The sequence below is a fragment of the Trichoderma aggressivum genome, assembly GCF_033847375.1.
Source record: "Trichoderma aggressivum f. europaeum strain CBS 100526 chromosome Unknown scaffold_025, whole genome shotgun sequence".
Taxonomy (NCBI): Eukaryota; Fungi; Ascomycota; class Sordariomycetes; order Hypocreales; family Hypocreaceae; genus Trichoderma; species Trichoderma aggressivum.
Window position 1 is genome coordinate 304,264 of NW_026946391.1, and position 24,536 is coordinate 328,799.

At 50.6% G+C, this 24,536-nt stretch overlaps 5 protein-coding genes across 5 annotated transcripts; 2 read left to right on the top strand and 3 right to left on the bottom strand.

Moving 5' to 3' along the window:
• Positions 1 to 612: 612 nt before the first annotated feature.
• Triagg1_6408 (uncharacterized protein) lies at positions 613 to 2,553 on the bottom strand (the record flags this gene model as incomplete). Its single annotated transcript, XM_062901030.1, has 1 exon — positions 613 to 2,553. One exon carries the CDS (start codon positions 2,551 to 2,553, stop codon positions 613 to 615), a length of 1,941 nt encoding a protein of 646 aa, XP_062754661.1.
• Positions 2,554 to 10,004: 7,451 nt separating this feature from the next.
• On the top strand, positions 10,005 to 12,262 carry Triagg1_6409 (CAZyme family GH17; the record flags this gene model as incomplete). The annotated part of the gene is made up of 2 exons (XM_062901031.1): positions 10,005 to 10,869; positions 11,004 to 12,262. The coding sequence occupies 2 exons, from the start codon at positions 10,005 to 10,007 to the stop codon at positions 12,260 to 12,262; spliced, it is 2,124 nt and encodes a 707-aa protein (XP_062754662.1).
• A 322-nt stretch (positions 12,263 to 12,584) lies between these two features.
• Triagg1_6410 (uncharacterized protein) lies at positions 12,585 to 13,950 on the bottom strand (the record flags this gene model as incomplete). Its single annotated transcript, XM_062901032.1, has 3 exons — positions 12,585 to 12,945; positions 13,027 to 13,267; positions 13,542 to 13,950. The coding sequence occupies 3 exons, from the start codon at positions 13,948 to 13,950 to the stop codon at positions 12,585 to 12,587; spliced, it is 1,011 nt and encodes a 336-aa protein (XP_062754663.1).
• A 4,575-nt stretch (positions 13,951 to 18,525) lies between these two features.
• Positions 18,526 to 21,097, top strand: Triagg1_6411 (uncharacterized protein; the record flags this gene model as incomplete). The annotated part of the gene is made up of 2 exons (XM_062901033.1): positions 18,526 to 20,594; positions 20,866 to 21,097. 2 exons carry the CDS (start codon positions 18,526 to 18,528, stop codon positions 21,095 to 21,097), a joined length of 2,301 nt encoding a protein of 766 aa, XP_062754664.1.
• Positions 21,098 to 23,011: 1,914 nt separating this feature from the next.
• Positions 23,012 to 24,007, bottom strand: Triagg1_6412 (uncharacterized protein; the record flags this gene model as incomplete). Its single annotated transcript, XM_062901034.1, has 1 exon — positions 23,012 to 24,007. The coding sequence occupies one exon, from the start codon at positions 24,005 to 24,007 to the stop codon at positions 23,012 to 23,014; it is 996 nt and encodes a 331-aa protein (XP_062754665.1).
• Between the last annotated feature and the right edge of the window lie 529 nt (positions 24,008 to 24,536).

The following is a 24,536-nucleotide window of genomic DNA, read 5'->3' on the forward strand; positions in this document are numbered from 1 at the left end:
TCTGCTGGCCACGAAAAAAAAAAAAAAAAAAAAGAAGAAGAAGAAGAAGAAGAAGAAGGAAAAAAGGAATTCCAATGCGTAATCTGGGAATCGAACCCAGGGCTCCCCGACGTTGCTCGGATGGCAACGGAGAATTTTACCACTAAACCAATTACGCTTATAGATGTCATGCACATCACAACTTTTGCTCTATATTATCCAACCTCGCTGCAAAAATCAAAAGACCAGGCGCAACTCCGTGATGCAAAATCCAACAAGTCTACAATCAATAATACAGGTTCTGTATGCATCATGTTTGGTCTTTAGAATGGTCCTGACATGTAGGAGTAGCTTTAAGACTCTCCAGCGTGGGAAGAAAAGGCAGATTCAACAACCCAAAGTAAAATTGAAAATAATTGCAATACCCAACTCTTTGCCTCAATCAGATCTCCAAGCGCTTCTAACAAGCCAACTGTGCCTCGTAATCGGAACAATACCTCAGGAAAGCGAGTTCGAAACGGAAGCCAGACTACCTAGCAACGCTTAGCAACAGCATATCAGGTATGTAGTCTGAGAGAGAGAGAGAGAGAGAGAGAGAAAGGAGGAAGAAAACAGTTTTATTCGTGTTTGTTATCAACATACGCCAGAAAGAATCGACTCTGATTCAGAGATTGGTTGTCTCCGCCACGGAAGGCGACCATCAGGCCCGACCAAAAAGTCGCTTGCCTCTTCCACCAGCTCCCATTTCCCTGTCACAGGATCCTTTTGCACAAACCGGAAGATGATGGAGGAGCCAAAATCTTCAAAGACCAGCTCGCGCCTCCTGAGACGCATCCATTGCTCATTCTCGTCGCCCTCTATGCCATTTGTGATTTCGGTCTCGTTGTTCTTCATGGCAATGGCCCGAAAGACTCTGCTGTCGCGCAAGGCGTTGCGAATGGGGTATTGGCCAAGGATTCGAATTGCCTCTTCCCTAACGGTACGATCTCGGCAGCCAAAAGCGACGACGAAAAGGGGCCATGTCCATCCTGCGTCCATGGCAAAACCGCAGTTGGGTCGAGCTTGCAGCAACTCCTCGGCGAGCGTAGTGATTTCGCGGTATTGTGGCGTCAGGCCCTTGACGGTTATAAGGCTGGAGTAGCGAGGGACGGTGGTGTAAATATAGAGGATTAGATACTCTATTCGAATGCTCATGGCCTGTAGGTAAAGCGACCGATCGTTTGTAGCGTTGCGAAGTACGGCCTGATACATGGGTTGGTAGGCCTCGGTCCAGCGCTGCAGCCAGTATCGTGACTCTGCAATGAATTTCGACAGCGTCACGTTCGTCTTGAGGCTTCCGAATTTCCTCTCCAACTCGGCAGGGTCGGTTGTCCTGTGAAGAGCAAGATCCGACGTCACTCTGGTTAGCATAGGAACATGACGAACCATTTGCCTCTGGACAAGCCCCCAATAGTCACGCATTTCATCCCACGAGCTAAAGGTACGCGGCATATCGTCCAAGGAGACAATTCGGGTTAGTTTTGGTCGAAAATATGGAGAGTGCTTCGTAAACGGGATGATTCCTGGCGGTCGTCTAGGGGCAGGGGGCGGCTGAGGAGAAGAAGGATCGCCCTGGCTTTGAGGGCTCGGTAGGCCTGTCGTGTGGGCCTGGGGGCTATGAGGCGACGACATAGGAGGTGTTTGAGGCTGGTTCGAGGGGCTGTGGCCCGTCGGTTGAGCTGTGTTTGAATATTCGAGTCTCTTTTGGTTTTGTTGTTGCGGATTCTGCGGTGGCAGCGATGAGGTGGAGGCGGATGGCGAGGCTGAGGAGTCGGATGGAGATGGTGATGGTGATGAAGACTGTTGGGGAGGTTTCGGTGGGAAGAAGAATTTCCTATAGGATCCCATGAAGGATCGCGACTGCAACTCCAGGGGTTTGTAGCAGTCTAGAATATCTTGTACCAGGGCTGGTGGCGCCGGAGCAATGCTAACAAGGTCAGGCGCTTTGTCGGTACAGTTAGCAAGTTCGTTAAGCATCGTAAAGCCGTGCGTAATGTGCTTAAGGGCGGCTGGGACATTTCCTCGCTGGGTTTCGAAGCAGATGAATAGGAGAGAGGAAAGCAGAGCAGTTCGCAGGCCCTCCCTGGTAGGCTTCATCTCCGACTGCATTCGGAGAGCCTCGCAATAATAGACAATGGCGTTGAGGTAGTGGCGATTGTTATTGTCGAGCCCCAGCTCCGAGCCTTGGACTTGGTATGCCTTTCGCAAGGCTCCCACAGCCATGGCCCCGTACCGCAACGTGTTTTCTTCCAGAGTAACTTGGGGCATCGTGGCAGTCCAAAGACGAGTCTGGTCGATGAATCCGCCTAGGAAGGTGACGGATAGGTGAGACCATTCGACAAAGTAATCGTGCTGGTCGCTATTGGCGAAGCGAATAGTGTTGACGGAGGGTTCGATGATGAGTAGAGGTGCCTTTTTGGAATGGATGAGTTTGCCTTTGGACGGCTGGGCACGAGCTTGAAGCTGGGAGGAAGAAGAAGAGGAGGAGGTGGAGGGGTTGTCTGCGTAGGAATCACAGTAGCCGCGCCACTTCATGCAGTTGAGGCATGCTGGCCGAGTCTCGTCGCACTTGACATGGCGTTTTCTAGAAGAGGAAGAAGGGAGTCAGCTCGGGGAAGCAAGGCGCAGTGATGACGAAGGGGGGGCAAAGAGTCTGATGGAGAAGCTTGTAGTAATGGAACCTTTGGCGCAACTTACTTGCCTGATTGTCGATACAGCGTCTGATTAGCGACATATGGAAAGGAATCAAATTAAGGGGTCAGTATGCTTCTACTTACAAGTCGTGCAGCCAGTGCGCGCGCGAGTCGAGCTGCGTCGAGTGTGTCTTGCTCTTGAATCTAGGGCAAAGCGATGGATGCCACCTTGGCCGCTTGACGCGGAATCTGCCTGAGATGGAGCTGAGCGACTATTCTCCAGAAGTACTCTTTGTCAGTAACAAGATATATGCGTAGGTACACAAGAGATGGGCTCTCGAAAAGGTATCAAGAGGAGTCAGGACACGCCAAAGGACAACCGCAACCAGGGGATTTGCCCTCATCAGAAGCAAAAGGCAACTCGTGACTCACTCGGCAGAACGATTGCTTTTGCCGGGGTTGATCGGCAGAGTGAATTGTATCTCCATGCTGTCGCGGCGATGCCTGTGCCTGAAAGCCTCGCGGAGAAATCGTGCATCAGCGGGGCTCTCGTGAATGTTGAATCCTTGTGTTGCTCCTGAGGTTGGTCAGCGGTTATGGAGATGGGGTGGCGGCTGTGTCGTTTTTTGACAGGTCGTGTCAAGGTAGGTAGGGTATATCCAGAAAAGACGGCTAAACGCAACGGTTGCTTCGATCGCTCCAAACTCTTTGATTTTATACATTCATTCCATCATCTCTTTTCTTTTCCTCCCTCCCTGGCCGGCGTAAAACTGCAATGATTGCCGAAGGAGCAAGACGCGCAAGAAGAAAAAACAGAAACAAGGCCGTTGATGGATATTAGCTCAGGATCTGTCTGTGCTGAGCCACACGAGAAGGAATTTCTGGGCACCGGGGCCTTGCTTCAGATGTGCCGGCTCGGGAAGTGGCGTTTGGAGAATACAAATAGGATCGGAATATAGCGCAGCCAGGCGAATCTGACACAGAACCCAAGTGGTCCAACGAGTCCACAGCAGCCAGGATTGGATCTGGATCAGGCAGATGTAACGTTTGTACTCGTTCTCGGATGATCAAAGGAGCAAGTCGACATGGGGTGGGAAAAAAAAACAAGAATGACAAAGAAGAAGAAGAGGCAAAACGAAATAGTCTAGCCGTAGGCAAATTGAAAGGCTAGGGGGGAACAGTTTAAAGCAAGATGGCATGCCGCTATCCCACGCTCGAGGCAAGGATGTTGAGTCGGAAGCAGAGACCGGAGCCTGGCAGGGATGCTCGAACTGGGGGATGTTTTGTTGTCTGTACTTATCTGTACTCGTACTGTACTAGGTAATAGCCGTCGTTAGTTCCAAGATGGAAATGCTATTTAAATTGGGGCGGGATGGAGCCGTGTTGAAGATTGCCTTGGCCGTGATCGTGGCAGAAGTGGAGGAGCGGCACTTGCTCCAGTTTTGGATTCTCTTGGACATGTTGCGTTGATGACGCTTGGCCTTGCACCATCTGTGTCGTTTGAAACTGCCGAATAATTGTCCATTGATTTTGTGAAGCAGAGGTTGCAAGAGAGAGAGAGCGTTGGCCGGGGTGTTTTGCCGCTTCACGCTCCCACAGCCGCCAGCAGATCCTCTCGAAAGGCGCCGATTCGGCATAGAGGTGAGATTAACGCCTCCTCCCGCTTGTAAGCCCATTTCCTTGGCCATCCAGGCACCAAGAACGCTAGCCAGACACAAAAGAGACATGAGATACGGAATTTTACTTCTTTTGTTCCCCAACTGCCGGGTAGGTGTTCAAGATGGAACAGACCAGACGGGACATTTTGAACCGTCTATTTCCGCTCTTCAGAAGCGTCTATTCACCTCGAGAAGAAGCTGCAATTCTCAAGCATCAAGGGGGGTTTACCAGCAACGCGGAACTGCCTTGCTGTACCCTCGATACCCCTGTCCTGAAAAGAATCTCCACGTAAGAAGAAAAGAATTAGCGCCACGTCAAAACCTGAAATGGCGCCGTTCAGCCGCCGCCCACTATCTGACAAGTTCTGTACATAATCGATTTACCTAGTGGAACGCCTCTTCCCCATGCCAGATAAAATGACAGGCCATGTTTGTGTGCCACTATCGACCATTTCTCCAGCCAACTTCCCTTCACGGGCTGAATACCAAGCGGACGTTGAAGCGGACATTGAAGCGGCTCAGCCACGCCGTTAATTAAGCCGAGGAATGTCTGAATCCGCTCAAGCTCGTTGGCATTCCTGTTGAAGCTCTCCTTTTACAGATAAGGCACTGCGATTGCTGTGAATATTATTAGATTTTAGAAACATCTCTAGGAATGTCTCGGAAAGGCGGCAGAGTTACCGAGATTATCTGAGGTGAGGCTATCAGAGGGGTTCACCGCTTTGATCAGAGTTTCTCTGGATTTGCACGTGCTTTGCTTGACACTGCCGATTTTGTTTCAAACACGCACATGGCTACCAAAGATAACGCTGGAATGTCAAACACGGTTACATTTTCTTCCTTGACGCTCCTGTTGATATATCTGAGCCAGGTGAGTTGGACAGCTAGCTTCAACTGTGACGCTAGTTAGTACGATCCTTCGCTTCTTTTAGAACGTTGCTGAAAAAAAAAACCGTTTCAAGAGAGCCCCAGGAAACTCCACCTCGAATCACGAATACAGAAAATGGAATCAACGAACCGGGCGAATGGATCCCATAGCCGAGGATCAAAAGAACAGGCAGGGGTAAAGAAAAGCTGTTTGTTCCCTCAGCATCTACAACCTGCCACGGTACTCGGAGCTTCATCCGGATCTGAGCCAAAAGCCGAACACAGGGGAAGTCAATTGCCGGATGGGACTGCGAAGAAACCCAAGGAGCAGCAGTCTCTGCTTTGACAAGTTGAGTTTTGGTTACATCGTGTGCATAATAAGCTCAGAGGTCTATCCACCAAAAGGGTTGATTCCCATCGGCGGCCCCGGCCACGTTGTAAGACTCCCAAGACACTACGAAGTACTGGGCTTTGAGATGGGCTAACGGAATCATATTTCTTCTTCTAGACACTGATGGAACCCAAGCAAAGACAAAAGACAAAAAGCAACGTTGACCCCCGGTCCTGTTTTGTTTTTTCGGCCAGATGAGTGACGATGGGGAACCGGGAAAGGCAGAAGCAAGAACGACAATGAAATCATGCCCTAGGAATTTTGGGCTGCTACAACGATATACCCTTGCCCATGCTCGAAGAACTGCTCTGCATCTGGTTTCCTCGCTCTCTCTCTCGCTCTCGCTTGCTACAACCCATCCTAGCGAGGTGCACATGCTCGGATATTCGTACAGGCACAGGCACAGGCACAGGCACAGGCACAGGCACAGGCACAGGCACAGAACTGGGGAGACAAAGGCCACGAATTCTGCAAACGATGTGGATACTGCTAGCCCTGCCGAGCCTCATAATGGGACTCTCGATCCACTGCTGCAATTGGTATCGCTGCTGCCTTTTTCGTCCATCATCGCGAAATCGATTCAGAATGCTACATAAGCTTTGACCCCAAGGGAGACGTTTTGTACAACTGCCGCAGGCGTCCAGAATCGGATACCGAACCCTCGGTAGCTGGTTCTAGCCGAGGCGGCGAACTGAACAACACTGGGACTTTCGCTCCTATTCATTGGCTGGTTTGTCTTTGTCCTTGTCTGCGTTTGTGTTCTTTCTTTTCCAAAGCACTTTCTCAATCTATTGCCAGATCTTGAGCCATGGCTACAAGCATTGATGACAAGGGCCAGAGAAAAGATTCCGATTCGCCTTCTGATATGCCTCTATTGCGTGTGATTGCCCTTTTCTGGGCTAGACAGGAACCAGATGCGCCTCGCTAAGATCACCAATGCCGGAATACGCCTGGGACTGAGACAACAAAGTCATTGTTTCTTGACCAACTTTGGACGGCATTTGTCATGGATAAGTAAGAAACAGCCGCCTGGTTTACAGCAAGGACCTACTCTAAATCGCGCTCTTCGCCAGTCCCGTCATCCAGGTAGTCGTCCAAGGTCGGTCTCGGCTTGGTGAGCGGGAAGTGGGACTTTCATGGGGGCGTGTATCGGCCAGCGGTGGGAGAATTACCTACGCCCTTGGGGTTAGTTACCCATACCTTAGACATGCAGGCGAGTGCTCGTACGCTTTGGCATGAATGTCGGCATGGGTAGTTGGCATTGGTACAGGAGCTAACCATGGGTTTGTTCAGGCCGATATCACTCTGCACAAGGGACCATCACGGACTACGCCGTAGGTGTGATGGGCGACGCATGCAGCCGAAGACGAATCGAGTCGACATCACGCACGACGAGATTTGACAGGACGCCAAAGCGGCATCGGTCGACACATGTCAATGTTCCGAGCCCATCCATGGACCACCACAGCCGAGCCTGCCCACATGCCGCTTGCCCCAGAATTGCAGCTCGGCCAGCTAGCTGTTTAGGCATTGAGTCGTTTTTTTACGGATACAATAGTATGTACCATCATTCGCCATGGCTTATGCTTTGCAAGGCACAGGAAAAATCCACATGTTTAGTCTGAGACTGAGACAGGGGGGGCGTCGTTGGTTGATCCCGTAGACAGGCAGCGGCGCAACTCTGGACGGACTCGACTCGGTGCTTCGTTCGGAGCATGTGCTGGCCACGGTCAAGAGGGGCGTCTTTGCAGGTACGAGGCAATAAAACAATAAAGCGCAAGGCAACGGTGCGTCCCGTACATGTATGCACATGTAACGTGCATGTTGCCAAGGAAGAATTTCATCTCTTGTGCCTGTGCCTCGTGCCTTGTACGCCATGCCATGCAGCCACTAACAACCAACGGACGACGCCGAGGCCCTTTCTTGAGAGCCCGCCTTTTCTCCATCGAATCCGTTTTCTTCACCGTTGCAACAGTCTCAGACAAGGCGCCGCTCGGTAGCCAGATTCCACACCCGGCAGAGAGTTACTCGTACTAGTTTGATACCGAGGAGGCTTGGAAGTGGGTAACGATGCTTGAACCTTTGTGCTTGATTGCAGGCACTGCCGACCTGACAATGGCAGAGTGGGCAAAGGCACAGAGTATTTTGGGAACACAGTCAAACATTGGAGTTACGCGGCAGCGCTAATCACGTTTGGTGGATAAAATCTCACGCATCGCGGCGGTTCTGTTTTGTCTGATGATTCAGGGCCATTACGTCGGGCTGCCGTCTCGCCCTTTGGGCCTAGTCTGGTTGAATGTGGCATAGAGACGTGGGCGCAGGGCTGTCTTTGGACTTTCATCGCATGGTTCGTGACGATCGTCTTTGATGGTCTGGTTGTCATGACTACATAAGGAGCCACCCGCTCGTCAGCGCTCCAGTTTGATGCTTTGATACCAGTACAAACACCCATCGGGGGACCACATCACAAAAGAGAGCAATTTGCATGTCCAACGCAGGAGTGGCAGCAAAGAGAAAGAGGGAGAATTAGAAAAAAAAAAAACAGCGACTAGAAATCACCATGACTTGGCGGCAAATGCTGCCGTGGTGCCCCCGAGGAATCCCTGAACCGGTCGCGAGATGCCCTTTATTTCTACACGCTGCCAGCGACTATCGAATCACAGGCTTGACCCTCGTAAAAGAGCCGCTTCAGCCGGCGTTGACGGATTTTGTTGATTGCATCTCTCACAGCCTATTATCGCATGAGGGGCCACGGAGCGTCAAAGATCAACGGGGCCAGGCGGAGGGTAAAACAATGGGCGCAGCGAACAGAGACTGTGATCCAGAAATTTATATTTAGTGCCCGCCAACGGTACAAAGTGCTGACTGAATCCTCGTATGAGCAAGTAGTAATAGCAATATACTTTGGGCTGCGGGCATCGCCGGAAGCTTCATCTCTTTGCTCGAACGACTGCCGATAGTGCCGTGCCCCAAGCTTTCCATCACAACCGTCCGTATTGCAAATACTGCAGCTTCAAGCTCTGTTGGTGATTATGCCTGGCAAAATACGAATGCTGAGATGAGACATACGAGGAAAAAAAAAATCTGGGGAGATGAGATGGGGGATGCTGGCTCGACCCACCTGGAGGACCCAGACAGTACCAATATTGGCACCATCCGGCTTTGATTTTCGCGCCTCAACGCTCAACTGAGGGGCCTCGAAAAGAGTCTTGCCGTCGCATGTAGAGGCTGGGATTCATCCTGTGCGCATCAATTCGCTGCCAAAATTTGCCGGAGAGAAACAGAGACAGCCCGGGAGTAGTGCAGTCGACAAGCAGCGTCTCGTCCGCCCAAACTCCCCAATTTCCCACCCCCTGGCCGCCACAATAATCTGCGTCTCGTTGTTTCTGCCTCTCAAGGTGACGCTATAGCCACTCTCAGTTAGCAGCTCAGGCGGGCGACCTGCGCCATTGGGTGTTAGTGGTAGCCAGGAGGGGGGGGCAAAAGGGCCTCAGCCGCCGCCATAGTGCCATTTGCTGGTTATTCTTGGGTGGCAGCGGCGCTCAGCTACAGCGGATTTGTGCTGAAGCCACGCGGATATTACGAGGGAGGCTAATGTAGTTTGGGGTGATGTGCTTTAGCCCGGTGCATAACGCGGTTTGCCGTGATCCCGATTTCGATTTGCAAACGCATCGCGAGCTGACGAGGCTTCTCTGTTTCTCTCTTGTTCATCCTCCCGTCTTTCTCTTTGCAGTGTGAAGAAGTCCCTTTGAAGCAGTAGAAACGAGAGAGCGGGCGTTTGGCAGCTGCTCTGGTCTGTCTGGTGCTTTGTTCTCTCTCCCCCCTCCTGGTTCGTCTTTGCGTTTTCTCGTGTATCGTCTCGAAGCCAAAAGTCTTTCTCTCTCGTTTTCAAGACTAACGATACGAGCCCCCATTTCAACAGCTCATAAAGGAGGCAAAGCAGAAGAGGAAGAGAGTCATTCGCTTTTCCAGAGTCCCACGATCGCTCACACGGTCCCTAGGTCGGCTTACCAGGTCCCATCTCCATCACCAAAGATATCTATCATTTCTTTTCTTTCCCCCCCACGGCCCTCTTTTTCCCCTTCTCTTTTTATATCTACATCTTGCAGACTGCAGTTCGCGCCCTGTGCTTACCCGCATGCGCCTTTGATTGATTTTGCGCGCTGCTGCTCTCTTTGCGAATCTGAATCCCTGTCGACTAGCTGCTGCGTTTCCATTGATCCATCCACATTGATCGGCATTGCGTTGGCCCGCCATTGAGTTGGGATTTCCAATAAACAAAAAGCTCTTCCCCCCCCCTAGGTAGTTCCATCCCAATTGGCCTTGATCGATTGCGACGCAGAAGCGGCTCGACGTGCAATTGCTCTTGGCCGCCAAAACGTCGCGAGCCAGAATCACGAATCCACTGACTCTGTGTAGCCCCAGATCGAAGCCGCCATGCAGCGCTACGGTGAACACGGCGACTCTCCCGAGAGCGAGCCTCTCGATGGCTACGGCCAGTCGCATCGAGGAGTTTCCCCCGACAGCCGCGGCTACTCGCCGCCCGAGATCTATCACGACCAGCATCAGCCTCCGCCGGTGCCCTCTCACCAGCATCAGCATCAGCATCAGGGCCAGAACTACGGCTACGACCACAATCAAGGCTACGAGTACGACTACGATGGCCAGGCTCCTCCCCCGCCTCAGCATCACCAGGGCGACAACGGCTACTTTGCCGGCGGAGCACGCAATGACGGGTATGCGCAACAGAACATGACAAACTCCCGAGGATATTCCCAAAACAATGTGACCCCCGGCGCTGACAACTTCAGCGACATGGCCTCTGGAGGAATGGCTGGCATTGCCTATGGAGTAGCAGAGCGAAACGCACGAGAAAGCGGCATGCAGGCGGCCCATGGCGGACTGCCACCGCCGCCATCCCACGCTCGATATCCCGACGGCTACGACTATCCCCCAGATGAGCGCGGCTCGCGAACCACCTTCAACCCCCTGGGCATGCCGACTGCAGCTCACAGCTCGCGATCGCCCTCCCGCAGCACGCGCGATCCCTATGCCGACGACCACTATCCGCAGATGTATCCGCCCAACTCGCGGAATAGCAATCCGATGCTGGGCATGTTCAATCCTAATGAGATTGTGGATGACGGCGACGATGGTTTGGATTATTCGCGACGTAGCCAGCGCAATTCCATCCTGAGCGCCTCCAACTCGGATCGAGTAGCCAAGGGAGCTGCCGTTGCGACTGTTGCAGCCGGAGGAGCCTTGGCTGCTGGCGCCATCAAGAGCGCCTTGGGTCGTAATGGTGAGTTGATTTCTTCACATCAGACGCGGTGCCTGTTCCTCCTTCTCTCTCTCTCTATTTGGCTGCTGTTCTTATTGATGCCTGTGCTTTGAATTCCATGGGATGAATATCCGCTGACGGCTTGATATGTATAGCTCAAGCAGCAGCAGGGGGTAATGGCGGAAGGGACGAAGGCGGAGGCATGCTCTTTGATAACGGTAGCACCGAAGAAAAGTCGGCCTGGATGGCACAGCAAGCAACCAAGAGCAAACGATGGCGCTGGGCCATTACCATCCTCGTTGTAGTCATCATTATCGGTGCCGTCGTTGGCGGCGTCGTCGGAAGTCAAGTCGGTAAACATGGCAGCAAGTCCAGCAGTGGAAGCAGCGGCTCCAAGGGTGGCAGCGGCGGAAGTGGAAGTGATGGTAGTGGCAGTGGCTCTGACGATGACAGTGGTGATCTTGACATCAACAGCCAGGAGATCAAGGACCTGCTCAACAACCCCGACCTGCACAAGGTCTTCCCCGGCGTCGACTACACGCCTCTCAACACTCAGTACCCCGACTGTCTGCACAACCCTCCATCGCAGAACAACATCACTCGTGATGTGGCCGTGCTCAGCCAGCTGACCAACAAGATCCGTCTCTACGGCACTGACTGCAACCAGACCCAGATGGTCCTTCACTCCATCTCCCAGCTGGAGATGACCAACGACATCAAGGTGTGGCTGGGCGTCTGGCAGGACAACAACGCCACGACCAACGCTCGCCAGCTCAAGGAGATGTGGAACATTCTTGACAAGTACGGCGATGACCCCTTTGAGGGTATCATCGTTGCCAACGAAGTGCTCTTTCGCCAGCAGTTTACCGTTGCCAGCTTGGGCGACCTCCTCGACGACGTGCGCACTAATCTGACCAAGAAGAACCTGAATCTCCCCGTCGCTACTTCCGACCTGGGAGATGACTGGACTCAAGCTCTTGCTGCCGATAGCGACTACATCATGGCCAACGTTCACCCCTTTTTTAGTGGAACAAAGGCGACTGACGCTGCTGCCTGGACCTGGAACTTTTGGAGCGACCACGACGGCCCGTTCTGGAAGTCGGACAAGTCCAAAAACGTCATCTCCGAGACGGGCTGGCCTACGGGAGGAGGCAAGGACTGTGGAGGTCCGTCGACCTGCGATGCTCCCGCCGTGGCAGGCATCGACGAACTCAACACCTTCATGAGCGACTGGGTCTGCCAGGCGCTCGAGAACGGCACAAACTATTTTTGGTTTGAGGCCTTTGACGAGCCGTGGAAGGTCGTCTACAACACGCCGGGCCAGGAGTGGGAGGACAAATGGGGGCTGATGGATGCCAACCGGAAGCTCAAAGACGGAGTCAAGATTCCCGACTGCGGCGGCAAGACTGTTTAAAGAAGCCAAGGGCTGTTTTGTTTTGTTTTTCTTTGCTCTCGATAACAAGTGTCTTGAGATTTAGCCCTGTTTTTCTTTGAACAAAAGTCTTTAATCAGCTAATGAGGCATGACGGAAATGACGATCGATTCTTTGTGTGCTACTATGCACTTCTCTCTACCTGCTGACTGCGAGTCTTGTTCTATCACTATTGTACATTTTTTTTCTCACGTTTTTAAATCTTTTTAATCCGCCAGTCTTTTCTTCCAATGTCCCCCCTACCCTGCACTACTATGTTCGGAGGATACTCCGGGGGCTGGGACGGCTCAAGGTAGCAAAAAAATCAATCGGAAAAAGGCTCTTGTTTGATGAAGATATTATCCATCTCAACGTGCTCTTGTTTGATGTGGACATCATCCATCTCAGCTGGTTCATCATCGTCTTCGATGGTGATGTAGTTCATCTGAGCACGCTGCTCGCGTTGGACGTTGAAAGTGTACGTCTTATCACCTGGCTCGTCCTGGACGTTGACAAGGCCCAACTTGGCAGTAGCCGGATGCTCAGGGTACTTGAGGTACAGACAGGTTCCATAGAAGATGGTGTTGTTCTCATCATCAGGGAAGGGGACGTGCTTATACGTCTCATGCATCTTCTTGATGGCGCCAAGGTGGTTCTCTTCTTCTTTCGACTGCGAAACATTGGCCCTAGAGATAATTAATATCATGTATATACATTTCCTTTTCAATTTGAAAAGGAAAGAAGGAAAGAAAATCAAAGCAACTTACTTTTCCCAGACAACCCAGTCAGTGCCAACCCAGACTACTGGGATCTCTCCCTTGAGAGCCATGCCGTAGACTTCCTTGTACAAATGGGGGCCGAAGAAAAGCGTTCCAGCAGTGACCGAGTTGCTGGCGACGGGCGATTCAACCACTTCATGGCCCATTGCGGTGAGAAAAGCAATGTCGCTGGGGGTGAAGAGAGGCTCCTGGAAAGTGCATTTGATCTGCCCGCTGCTGGTGTTCTCCTCTATTTCGTGACAAAGTTAGTGGACGGGCGTGGTGTAGAGAAACGAGAAGAGAAGCGATCAAAATTTTAAGAAAGGTGCAGAGGAGCAATCAGAAGTTTAAGAAAGGTACAGAGGAGCGATCAGAAGTTTAAGAAAGGTACAGAGGAGCGATCAAAAGTTTAAGAAAGGTGCAGAGGAGCGATCAGAAGTTTAAAGAAAGGTGCAGAGGAGCAATCAGAAGTTTAAGAAAGGTGCAGAGGAGCGATCAAAAGCTAAGAAGAGGGAAAACAGTACCAAGCAAGCTGACCATGTGCAGCATAGCAGCAAGTTGCATATGAGCTCGTCTCTTGAGCTGCGGGCTTCCATCAGCAGGATCAAAGGAACCAATACCCAGGCTGATGGCCTTGGTGACAGGTTTCTCATTGTTGACGTTCAAAGCATCAGAGGCAAACTCTTTGATGGTATCATGAAGAGTTTTAGCAGTGTTCGAGGCTTTGAACTGAGCGTTGTAGTTGTCGAAGTCTTTCTGCATCTCCTCCACAGCAAGATGCGGGACAGCTCGAGCTGCGTCTGGGAGAGTATAAGGGCCTGGACCGAGTCCTTGAATGCGTCGAGATCGTCGGCGCACCACGGTCCACTCTTCGGAAGCCTGCATATTGTTCATAAGCTGCAGAGACTGGGGGGGGGGGGGGGGGGGTGGCATATATTGAGGGATGCACAAAGTTGGTTGGTTGTTAAGAGTGAGTGGGTGTGTGGTGGGAGAGATTCCACAGCGGGTGATATAGTGCGCACGGACCCACTTAGGTTTGAAAGGACAAAATTACCGAGACACCAAAAAGTATCCGCACAAAATAAATATTCCATGCGCACAGACCGCCCACGTGATTGTCTCGAAGGTCCGTGCGCCCGCTTTGCCAATGTGTGCGCATATTCACTTTGCGCTCCCAGGATTTTGGCAGACTGGGAAAAAGACATTAGTAGTTGTCTAAAGGAGTCTTTCATTAGAGTTGAAGGAAAATAAAAAATCGTGAAGGCCTATATAATGGAGTGCATTCATTATCAATGGATATTGCGTTTTTACTTTGTTTGATTTTTTTCTTATGTATGATTGATTTGGTTTATTGTAGGTAGTACCTGTACTTTCAGGTAGGTTCAATAGTACAGGTAGGTAGTCTCATTATAATGCGCTGTGCCTTAGCGTTCCTGGAGCTAGCATTCAACTGTAGAGATACGCTACGGCACGTTGCGCGCATGGGCCAACCCTGCACCTTAAAAAAAGTTGCCCTGTTTACAATAGATTGAACTAGTAGTAACAGCATTAATATCTCCAGTTGCAGCTGGAAGTAAAAATCAAATATGTTCCTAATAGTACTATGCTTGGATTGTTATATTAAAGAAAGCAATAAGGAGATACTTTACATTACCTGAAGTTGTAGATGAGAGAATATGTCATCTTAGAAGTTGGATAACAGTTAAGTGAGAGTACAGCAAGGCCTGCGAGAGGCTGAAAATCAATCGTTGGACTAGGGACGCGCATCTTATTGAGTTTGAGGGCATTGATATTGTCAGCTGCATAATAACAGGCGTGGCCAAGTCCCATGGCCTAATGCTGCCCTGACGCCTACTGTTATTGCTGATCGAGGAGGCTGCTGAAACCCAAGAGTTTAACATCGCCGCCGTAATGTTCCTGTCCCCGAGGTGGTTGGCACCCGTTGGTGATCACAAGCAACTGGTCCCTTATGTTGCCGTCCACCGTCTCTCCGAACCTCCTTTGCATATGAATGTCTCTATGTTTGAGCGCCTCGTGGTGCTTAACTTCCCGGTCAAGAGGCTTTAGGTGCAGCGGCGCATAATCCCCCAGACCCGCGAGATTGTCCAAACATCCTACCCAATGCTGCAAGACTACCCATCAGCGCTGCTGCGCCCGCTTGTCGAAGGCATGGTTGCAACAACTCTCTGGTGGTATTAGCACGAGCACCCTCATAAGCTGGAGAAGATGTCAGTGAACAATTTGCAAGAGGCTCGGATGATTGTTGGCTTTCTCAAATACCTCATTACCGGCGGAGCCCGTCCCTATAAGGTGACAATCCTAGCATGGGATCGCGCCGGTCGGATGCGCCAGGAGAAAGTCGATCATTACCGTGTGAAATGCCATCAGAGGTGGGATGATGGGTTATTAAAGTTCCCATATGCCTTGTGTTTTCTTTTCTGGTAGACTCGACGTAATTGACAGTTCCACAGGTATTGTAGCAGCTCTTTTAGACCCTTGTGGATGCAAAAGTTCTCCACGATGTTGTCGAGCTATGCGTATCCTAGGTGGTTCGCGGCGCAAATGCAGTCTTGCTGGTCCTCCCAAGATATCCTTCCACGGCAGGCTCTCGTTCTATCGGAATGAAAGTGTCGCCCGATCTTCCTCTGACAAACGGCTGTCATCTTCATGAAGTTGTGCAATTCGCCGCCATAGGGCACGCGATCCACTTCCTCCAGGGCCACGTACCGAGGGCTTGTCGAAGCGTTCGAAAACCGACTTCCTTGTCTATTCCAGCAGCAGAAAGAAGCTGATCGTAGGTCAATCAGCGAGCTTCGGGTCTTCGAGCCATAGAAGCCTTTCCAACTTATCAGGGTCTCCTTGTGACAGCAGTTCCTTCCGGCCATGGGCCTTGTTGACTTGGCAAGCGTTGGAAATTTCGTTGTGGGAAAAGCTATAACTGTAGCGTTCCTTTTGCCGCTGGGCAAAGGCAAAAGCGCCTTTGACTTGGGCCTTTTTGGGAGTATCGTGATGATAGAATTAAACCTTAGCTTGCCGAGGCATTGTGCTAGAAATAAAGAAGAAGGTTAGCCAGTTTGAATAGGCAGAAAATGCCGATTGGAATGACGTAAAGAAAGTTATTATCTCAGCGTTTTTGGTGATGTTGCGTGCGTAATATTCCAAAAAGGCCCCCGCGCACAGTTTCTCAGGGAGAAGGAGAATCTTTGATTAATATTACCAAAGTTTCCAAATTAATTTGTATAGGGCGGTTCAGCGGTCTAACAGGCTTTGCTGCAAGCCCATTTGTGCAGCGGGTGACGGTGAATGCCAATTGTTTTCAAATTTCCTGGTTTTCGATATTCTCCCGGCTGGCTAGTCAGGATACAATATATGTCGGGCACAAAGGGAGATTATGATGCATTGATCCCTTCTCCGTGAATCATTTGTGCGTTGCCGATAGTACTTGCGTGTAAAACTGTAGGCAGTGTACCGTTACCTGATGCGGGTGTGGTTTGATTCGGCGGCAGCCATCCGTGATGTTGATACTCGTCTGTTCACCAGCCTTTAGGGTGGTGTGCCTTTCTTTGCCTCCAAGGCACCACAGCTCCTCCATCAGTGGTACAGTCCCGGTCCAAAAGTGACGATGCAACCCCACATTCCCATACAAATGCCTATGTTATAATAATAAATTACTCCACACTTTTATATTATAAAGGTAATAAAAAACTTTAAAAAATAACTATTTATATATAAGAATATTATATATATATTAAATAAAGTTTATATAATAAGTAAAAAAATATATATATTATTATTTTAAATATAAGATTCTTTAGATTTTTTAACCCACTATAATTACAGCGGATTAGCGGTCCCATAACCAGAATCTTAGTGGAAAATACGCTAAATTATAGCACACTAACCACTATATAAAATATCCCCGTTTTTTAATAGCTATTTAAAAATTAATATAAAATTAAAGAAAAATAATATAATAAATAAGGCTGTATAATAATAATATTTAACTATTTATTTATTCTAATATTTGTTTCTTTTATTTTTTTATTTTTATTTTATAAGTAAAATCTAGGTTTTAAAATCTAGATTTTAGTGGGTTTAGTATAGGATTTTTAATCTGCATCGTCACTTTTGGACCACCACTGTAGTACCACCTTGAAGGTAGTCTAGTAGGCCTATGAATACACAGCCCAGGTCAATATCAATCAATCAATCAATGTCAATCAATCTCATCGGCCCCCTTACCTAGCCAGCCGCCGACAGCTAATAACAGCTGTCAGTCCTAATTACTGCTGAGGCTTTAGTTGTCCCCGTCTGCACTGAAGCAAACGGCCCTGGAAACATTGAAAGCTCTGACCCCACCAGAGCCTTGCAAGGTCGCAGTCGCAGTCGCAGCAGAGGCGCTACCAGCTACGAGGCAATCTATCGGGAGTGCGAGGCACAATGCTAGGTATTAGCTTTGTTTTATGCTGAGATTGCACGGGTTGGTTGACTGATCTTGTGAAGACCTGGCAGTTGGTTCAAAGAGATAAAAGAGAAACATTGCTGCATTTCCTTGACGAGGTCTGAAACTGCGGCTTTGAGGCTAACATTGACGTTGGGAGTCAGTATAGTCATTATCAGGCCCAGGATACTATCTCCTCTGTAGGGTGCAATATCGCGACCCAGTGCTGGGTTCCCAGGGGTAGCTAGCTGTATTAGACGAATTATTAGCAAGTGATGGCAGAACAATTACCCAAATTGCTAACATAGGGGTTGCTAATGTTGTGTTATGTAGCAGAATTCTTGTATTTTGGTAAATGGGCGAATTACTAACCTCAGATTCGTTTTGTTTGAAATGGTATGGTGTTTTAATAAGAAGAATGAAGATATGTTATTTGTGATGAAATAACCCTAGCTGTGACGACGGCCTTGTTTCATTTCCTGAGGAACGAGGCCGCAGCTTGTTGACCAAATGATTCCGTAGCCTGTTCTCGCGCCGTGATCCTCATAGCTGTCGGACGAGCTTGATTTCTTGTGTTGCGTTTGGTACCCCCTAGCCCTGTTCGAAGGTACGTTCCCTAGCTGTCGACAACATGCTGTGAGAAAAGAGATAAAAAAGATGAAGTAGATAAAAGAGAGGAATGAGATGAAGGAAAGGCCTGTTATTGGTGAAAATTGAAAATAGAAAATAGTAAAATCTTACAGCAGATCAGTACTTTCAGTCTGCAACCCTGGCAACATCTGCAAGCCTCAGGGCCAAGCTAAAGTTGAAGTTGCGAGGCTTCCAGCCGCTCAGTAAAATGGACGCAGCAAAGCAAAGCTTCCCGCCTTAGTCATCAATTACGTAGCTTGCTTCTCCCCCGGGCCAGAGCAAACCGACCATCTCTGCTCCTCAATTGGAAGTTCGGCTGCGTTGCGCGCCCTCATTCTTTGCTTCCTTGTCGCTCTTTGTCTTCTTCCACGAGTGACTGTAGTTTGCTTGTGTTTTGCCTCCTCTTTGAACCGACCAGCGCCGACGCGACGACGAAGATGGACGAGGAAGACCAGTCACGAGCCAGCTCGCCGACCTCGGATCGAGACAACGAGCCCGATGAAGTGATGGAGGACGCTGACGAGGGCGATAGAGAGGAAGATGGTGATGGCGATGGTGAAGCTGATGCTGATGCTGATGCTGATGCTGACGCTGACGGCGACGGAGATGGCGACGGAGATGGTGACGGCGAAGGTGAAGTTGAAGCCGATGGTGATGGTGAGGGAGAGGGAGAGGGAGAGGGTGAAGCCGATGGCGAAGGCGATGGCAACAACGACGAAGAGGCGGCGGGAGAAGATGACAATGGCGACGACGAAAACACCGTCGTCGTCGCCGGCGAGGGCGAAACCGCTGACGGCGACAGCAGAGTCCGCGACAAGCAGCCCGAGTCGCCTAGGAGGAAGTCCGACACGCCCCAGCTCGACCAGCTGCCGTCTCTCTACCGAACGTGGAGGCCCAAGATCCGTTCCGAGGTCTACAGCGCGCGTCTGTACGACATTGTTCCCACAATGGCAGCGCCCATGTCGACGAGCATCAATGCCATGGCCATCACGCCAGATCTGCGGTACTGGATCACGGGCGGTGCCGACGGCTACATCCGCAAATACGACGGCCCAGGCACCATCAATGGCAAGCTGGCCTTGACCGTCGCGCAGAGACACCCGTTTGTCGACTCCGTCACAAAAGCAGGCATCCTCATGTCGTACTGGCCCAACGAGGAGCCAGCCGTGCCGGGGCGCAACGAGCAGGAGCATGTCTTGTCCTCTGTCTACTCGCTGGCCGTCCATTCCGAAGCTCTCTGGCTTCTGTCTGGCCTCGAGTCCGGCGCAATCAACCTGCAGAGCGTCCGTCACGATGAGGGCAAGAGGATAGCATGTCTTCAGAAGCACACTAACGCTGTCAGCGTGCTGACCTTGGCGCCCGACGAGAGAAGCGTGCTCAGCGGAGCGTGGGACAAGAACATCTTCGACTGGGATCTCGATACAGGGCATATCAAGCGAAGCTTTGACGGTAGTGGCGGACAAATCTCTTCGATTGAGCTGCGGCCCGCGAGCGGCGCCCCGATTCCAGCAGACGCTGACGAGCCTCTGCCTTCAAGTACCATATCTACCAACAACGGGGCACCGATGGCCAGCTCCAGTTTTGCGGAAAATGCGAATGGCGGGAGCCCCAATGGACAGGATCGATCGATCACAGTCGCAATGAGGGGGGAGAATGACGCTGCCGACGCAGCCTCGCCCGCTCACGAGAGTCTTTTTGGTGGAAGTGACGCCGGAAGTCTGTTCGGTGAGACGGCGGGAGAGCAGCCCTTTGGGCAGGACGACGATGAGTTTGGCGGTGGCATGAACATGGAAGCAGGACACGAAACAGGGATGGACCACTCAGCCGACAAGGCAATGAGCAGCATGGCTGCCACAGAGGCGGACAAAGAGCCCAAGCAATCAGGACCAGAAGACGATGCCATGGACGTTGATCACCCGAATCCAGAGCCAACCCCAGCTCAAACATCGGTTGAGGCTTCTACTTCAGCTCTAGGCCTCGGAGATACCCAAGTCTCGACACTCTCGGGGGTAACAGAACAGACAGAGATGGCGACGGATACTGATACAGTCAAGGCGGAGGAATCGAGCCAGACTCTGCAGCAAGACCAGTCAATGGAGAGCCAGTCTGCAGCTGACACGTCGGAGCCACATGGCATCAAGAGACCGCACTCTCCAATGATTGTCAGCTCACAGCCACCTCCGACTCAACACGATGCCACACAGGTATCACAGACAACCTTCTTGTCGTCAGCCATTGATGGGACGATTCGCGTCTGGGATCGGCGAGTGCCCAGCGCAGTAGCCAGGATTCCCAATCGCGTCGGCGTGCCTCCTTGGTGCATGAGCGCTTGCTGGAGCCCCGACGGCAACAAGATTTATGCGGGCAGACGTAATGGGACAGTGGAGGAGTTTGACATTGCCAAAGCAAGGAGGGGATGGCAGCCTGAGAGAGTGCTTCGATTTCCAGCGGGGAGCGGTGCCGTGAGTGCAATCAAGCCCATGGCCAACGGGCGACATCTAGTCTGGTAAGTCGATGCAATTTCGCGTTTGTTGGTAACAATGAGGGGAGATTGTGAAGAAAGGGAATGTGGGACTTGCAAAAGAAAGACGAGGCGATTCTGAGAAGCAAATGGAAGAAACAAAAGAAATGCGCGGACGATGGCGTAGGGGAAGGGGGGAAAGGTAAACAAAGAGGAAGAGAAGGAAAAGGAGAGTATGCTCAAGCGAGGAGCGATGGTCTTCTCCGCGGTTCGTTCTCGCATTTGTTCAAGGCTGACAAGACCTCTCTGTGTTTAGCGCATCACACGACATTCTCAGGCTGTATGATCTGCGCGAGTCTCGCGCTTTCAAGCACTCAACCGTTCCATTCCTCATCATCCCCGGACCCCCCAGAGCGGGTGTCATTTCGAGTCTGTACGTCGACCCTACGAGCAGATTCATGCTCAGTGCCGCGGGCACCCGTGGATGGGACGGTACAAACACCGAGGTGTTGATCGGATATGAAATTCAAGTTGTTTCGAGTACTTGAAGAGACACGCGGTGATGTTTCCAAGGCGGGGAGATGGCATTCGGTTCTGGCGACAGCATTGTTAGCCAATGATAAAGGGCGGAGTTTGGGGGCTTTTTGGGACCTAGCATCTGCAAATAGTGTGATTTTTGGTGTTTGGGAGTTGGTGATTTGCAATGGGTGATACCATGGAGGGGGAGAGCAGGCCTGGTTTATGCGACAGTGCGAATAATTCACGCGCTGAACTGGCTGGACTGGTAAAATCAATCGATAGAAATAGCTGAGAGTGGGTGAGAAAGGTATTTGACAAGATTCGACTGGGAAGTTAGGTAACAAGTCGGCCGAGAGGACTGAGAAGATGGAAGCGAGGAGAAGATGGTTGTTTGGCAGAAAAGCAACAAAGCGTCGACAAATTCCTCTATTTCTGCCCCTAATAACTCCTTCTCTTTTCTCATCCTCTCTGCTCCACTCCCTCCTCCTTTTCATCTCTCTCTCTTTCGCTTTTTCAAATTCCCTGGTTTTTAGAAAACTACTTTGTTCACGAATTCCGCCTTCTATCCACCGCCTTGCTGCCTCTTTGTTCATGAATTCCGCCTTCTATCCACCGCCATGCTGCCTGTTCGACATCATCGCCAGAATGTGGTGGTGATTTAAGTGATTGAGCATGCTCTCCGGTGCCCTTCGCCGCGTCTAGGCCAGCATCAGTTCGTCGCGGGGGAAAAGGGCTTCGGGAACGTGGCTCCTCCAACTTTGTTCATGAATTCCGCCTTCTATCCACCACCAAGCTGCCTGTTTGATATTCTTGCCAGAACGTGGTGGTGGTTTAAGCCGATGAAGAACGCAGCGAAATGCATGCTCTCCAGAAATGACCAAGCCATTCAGAGTCTGTGTCGAAATTTCCATTGCCTTCTTATTCACCTTGGCGACATCTTTAAGCGATGTGAATTGCAGAATTCAGTGAATCATCGAATCTTTGAACGCACGATTTGGCATGCTCTCCAGAAATGACCTAGTCGTTCAGCATCTGCATCGAAATTTCCATTGCCTTCTTATTCACCTTGGCGACATCTTTTGCGTCTTGCTCCCATTGGGCCCCTTCAGCTGGCTTTCTGGCCTTGATCGAGTCTCGATTGGCTGTTTCGTACTCATCCAGGGTATGCTCTGAAAGCATACCCTGGATGCTTTCCCTGCCCTTTGTACACACCGCCCGTCGCTACTACCGATTGAATGGCTCAGTGAGGCGTCCGGACTGACAAAGACGAAGGAGGAACTGGCGAAAATCGACATGTGTAAAGGAGAAGACGAGGCGAGGGGAGCCGGGGCAAAACGAATATAGGAATGTTGATAGAATGTTGATTCAGATTGGGCTGGCAACAATAGAAGCGAGTTTTACAGCAGTTGAGATTGGAGGAAGGAAAATGTGCGCTCGCGTAAGGTAGGATGGGATAAGAGTGGAAGTCAACAGTCACGTCACATGCAGCGGTACCTTCCTCGAGAGTCGAAAATCAAACAACACCTAGGGCAGGCAATTACTCAGCAAACAAGTCCATCATTTTTACCAAAATAACAAAACATGTATTTATCAATCTCTATACCTTAAGCAAGTCAATTGCATCATTTCCCAAAAGAACGTCCAGAATCCATCTCCATTTTCCTAGGCATTCCAGATGCCATTGTCCAACTAATCACTCCGACTCCGTTGCGATAACTGCTTAACGAACGACCAGCCAAAACAAACAAGCAAACGAGGGGATGGGGTGAGGTAAATGGGTAGGTGTAGATTAAATGCAAACAGGAGATTGGGGAGAGGCAGTTGTGTAGAAGTAAATCAAGGGCAGACCAACAAACAAAAGGAAAGAAAGAAAAACAACAGCCAAAAGCCATCAATTCCAATCAGCAAACCAGCCGCCAGGGTCCTCCTAGTCCTACTCAGCGTCAGTGGCGAGAAGACGAGCCCCTGTGGCCGTGAGAGCTGCTCTTGTCAGACCTGGATCCAGAATGCTTCGAAGAGGAAGAAGTGCCATGCCTTGAAGAAGAGCCATGCTTTGAAGAAGACTCGTGCCTTGAAGAAGAGCCATGCTTCGAGGAAGAGCCATGCTTCGAGGAAGAGTCATGCTTTGAAGAAGAGCCATGCTTTGAGGAAGAATGCTTGGAAGAGGAGTGCCTAGACGAAGAGTGGTGCTTCGAAGAAGAATGCTTTGAAGACGAGTGTCCAGCACCAGACGGCCTAGAAGAAGAGTGCCTCAAAGTAGAAGGCTCGCCGGCAACATTTCGAAGACGCTCTCGAACCTCAGCGTAATCCTCAGGGGTCATGCCCGGAACAGGGGGAGTATTGGGCCGAGAAGGCAGGTTCTCAAGCGCTTCGTGATCAATCTCGACACCACGTTCACGCATGTCCTTATATTTTGCATTGTTGCGCTCATTCTGGAAAATACCAAGAAGATTCTCAGAAGACTGTTCTTCTTGGGGGTAAAGCGAATCCTCTTCGACGTTGTATCCATAGTCCATATTCTCGGGAACATCGCGCTGCCACTCCTCAACCCACTTGCTTAACTGTTCGTCAGTGACAGTGTGGAAGCTTGCCTGTAGCTGTTGGCACTTGACCTGTTGATCCTTGGTCAGCGTTTGCCAGGCAGGGTGGTTCTCGAGGGCAAATTCTTGATCGGACAAGTTTTTCAAAAGGTCGAATCGTAGAGCTTGCACGGCCTTCCGTTGCGCATCCTGTGGCGAATCCCTGCATTTACTGCCTTTGCAGCATTTGGACTTGGATGAGGAGCCGTGCTTAGACGAATAGTGGTGCTTGGATGAAGATCCATGCTTGGACGAAGAGCCGTGCCTGGACGAAGAGTGATGCTTGGACGAAGAGCCGTGTCGGGAAGAAGAATGCTTGGAGTGCTTCTTGGAGCTCTCCTTGGAAGGTCCGCTACCCATTTTGGATGGAGAATACTGTAGAGGTTGGGAACTGTGGTGTCTGGCGTCAGTCTATCGGTTGGATGTGTAGTTGAGTAGGTATTAGAGTCTCAGCTGGATCGTAGTTGAATAGGTGTCAGTGTATCCGCTGGGTGTAGCTGAATAGGTGTCAATGCTCTGGTGGATGTGTAGTCGAGCAGGTAGGTACTATTGCTCAAGATTGTGATTGCGATGAAGAGTGATGGTGATTCGAATTTCCAACCTTTTCCCAGAGGACATACCATTTTATACACTCTCCGAGAGGTGCCAAACAGACAGCAGTCACTCTTTCGCCGCGACGCAAATCTTTGTCGACAGCGTCCATCCGTGATTCGAACACCGTCACCACCTCCCACATCTTGCTAAACATCTCGACTTCCGCAATTCACTGGGAGAAAAAAACAAAGCCATCGCTCTGAACAAATCCAATATTATCCCAGAAACACCCATTTGCACACTCGACGAACGCTGAACACCAACCGAAAACTGAACCAAACATCCGTCTGGCTTT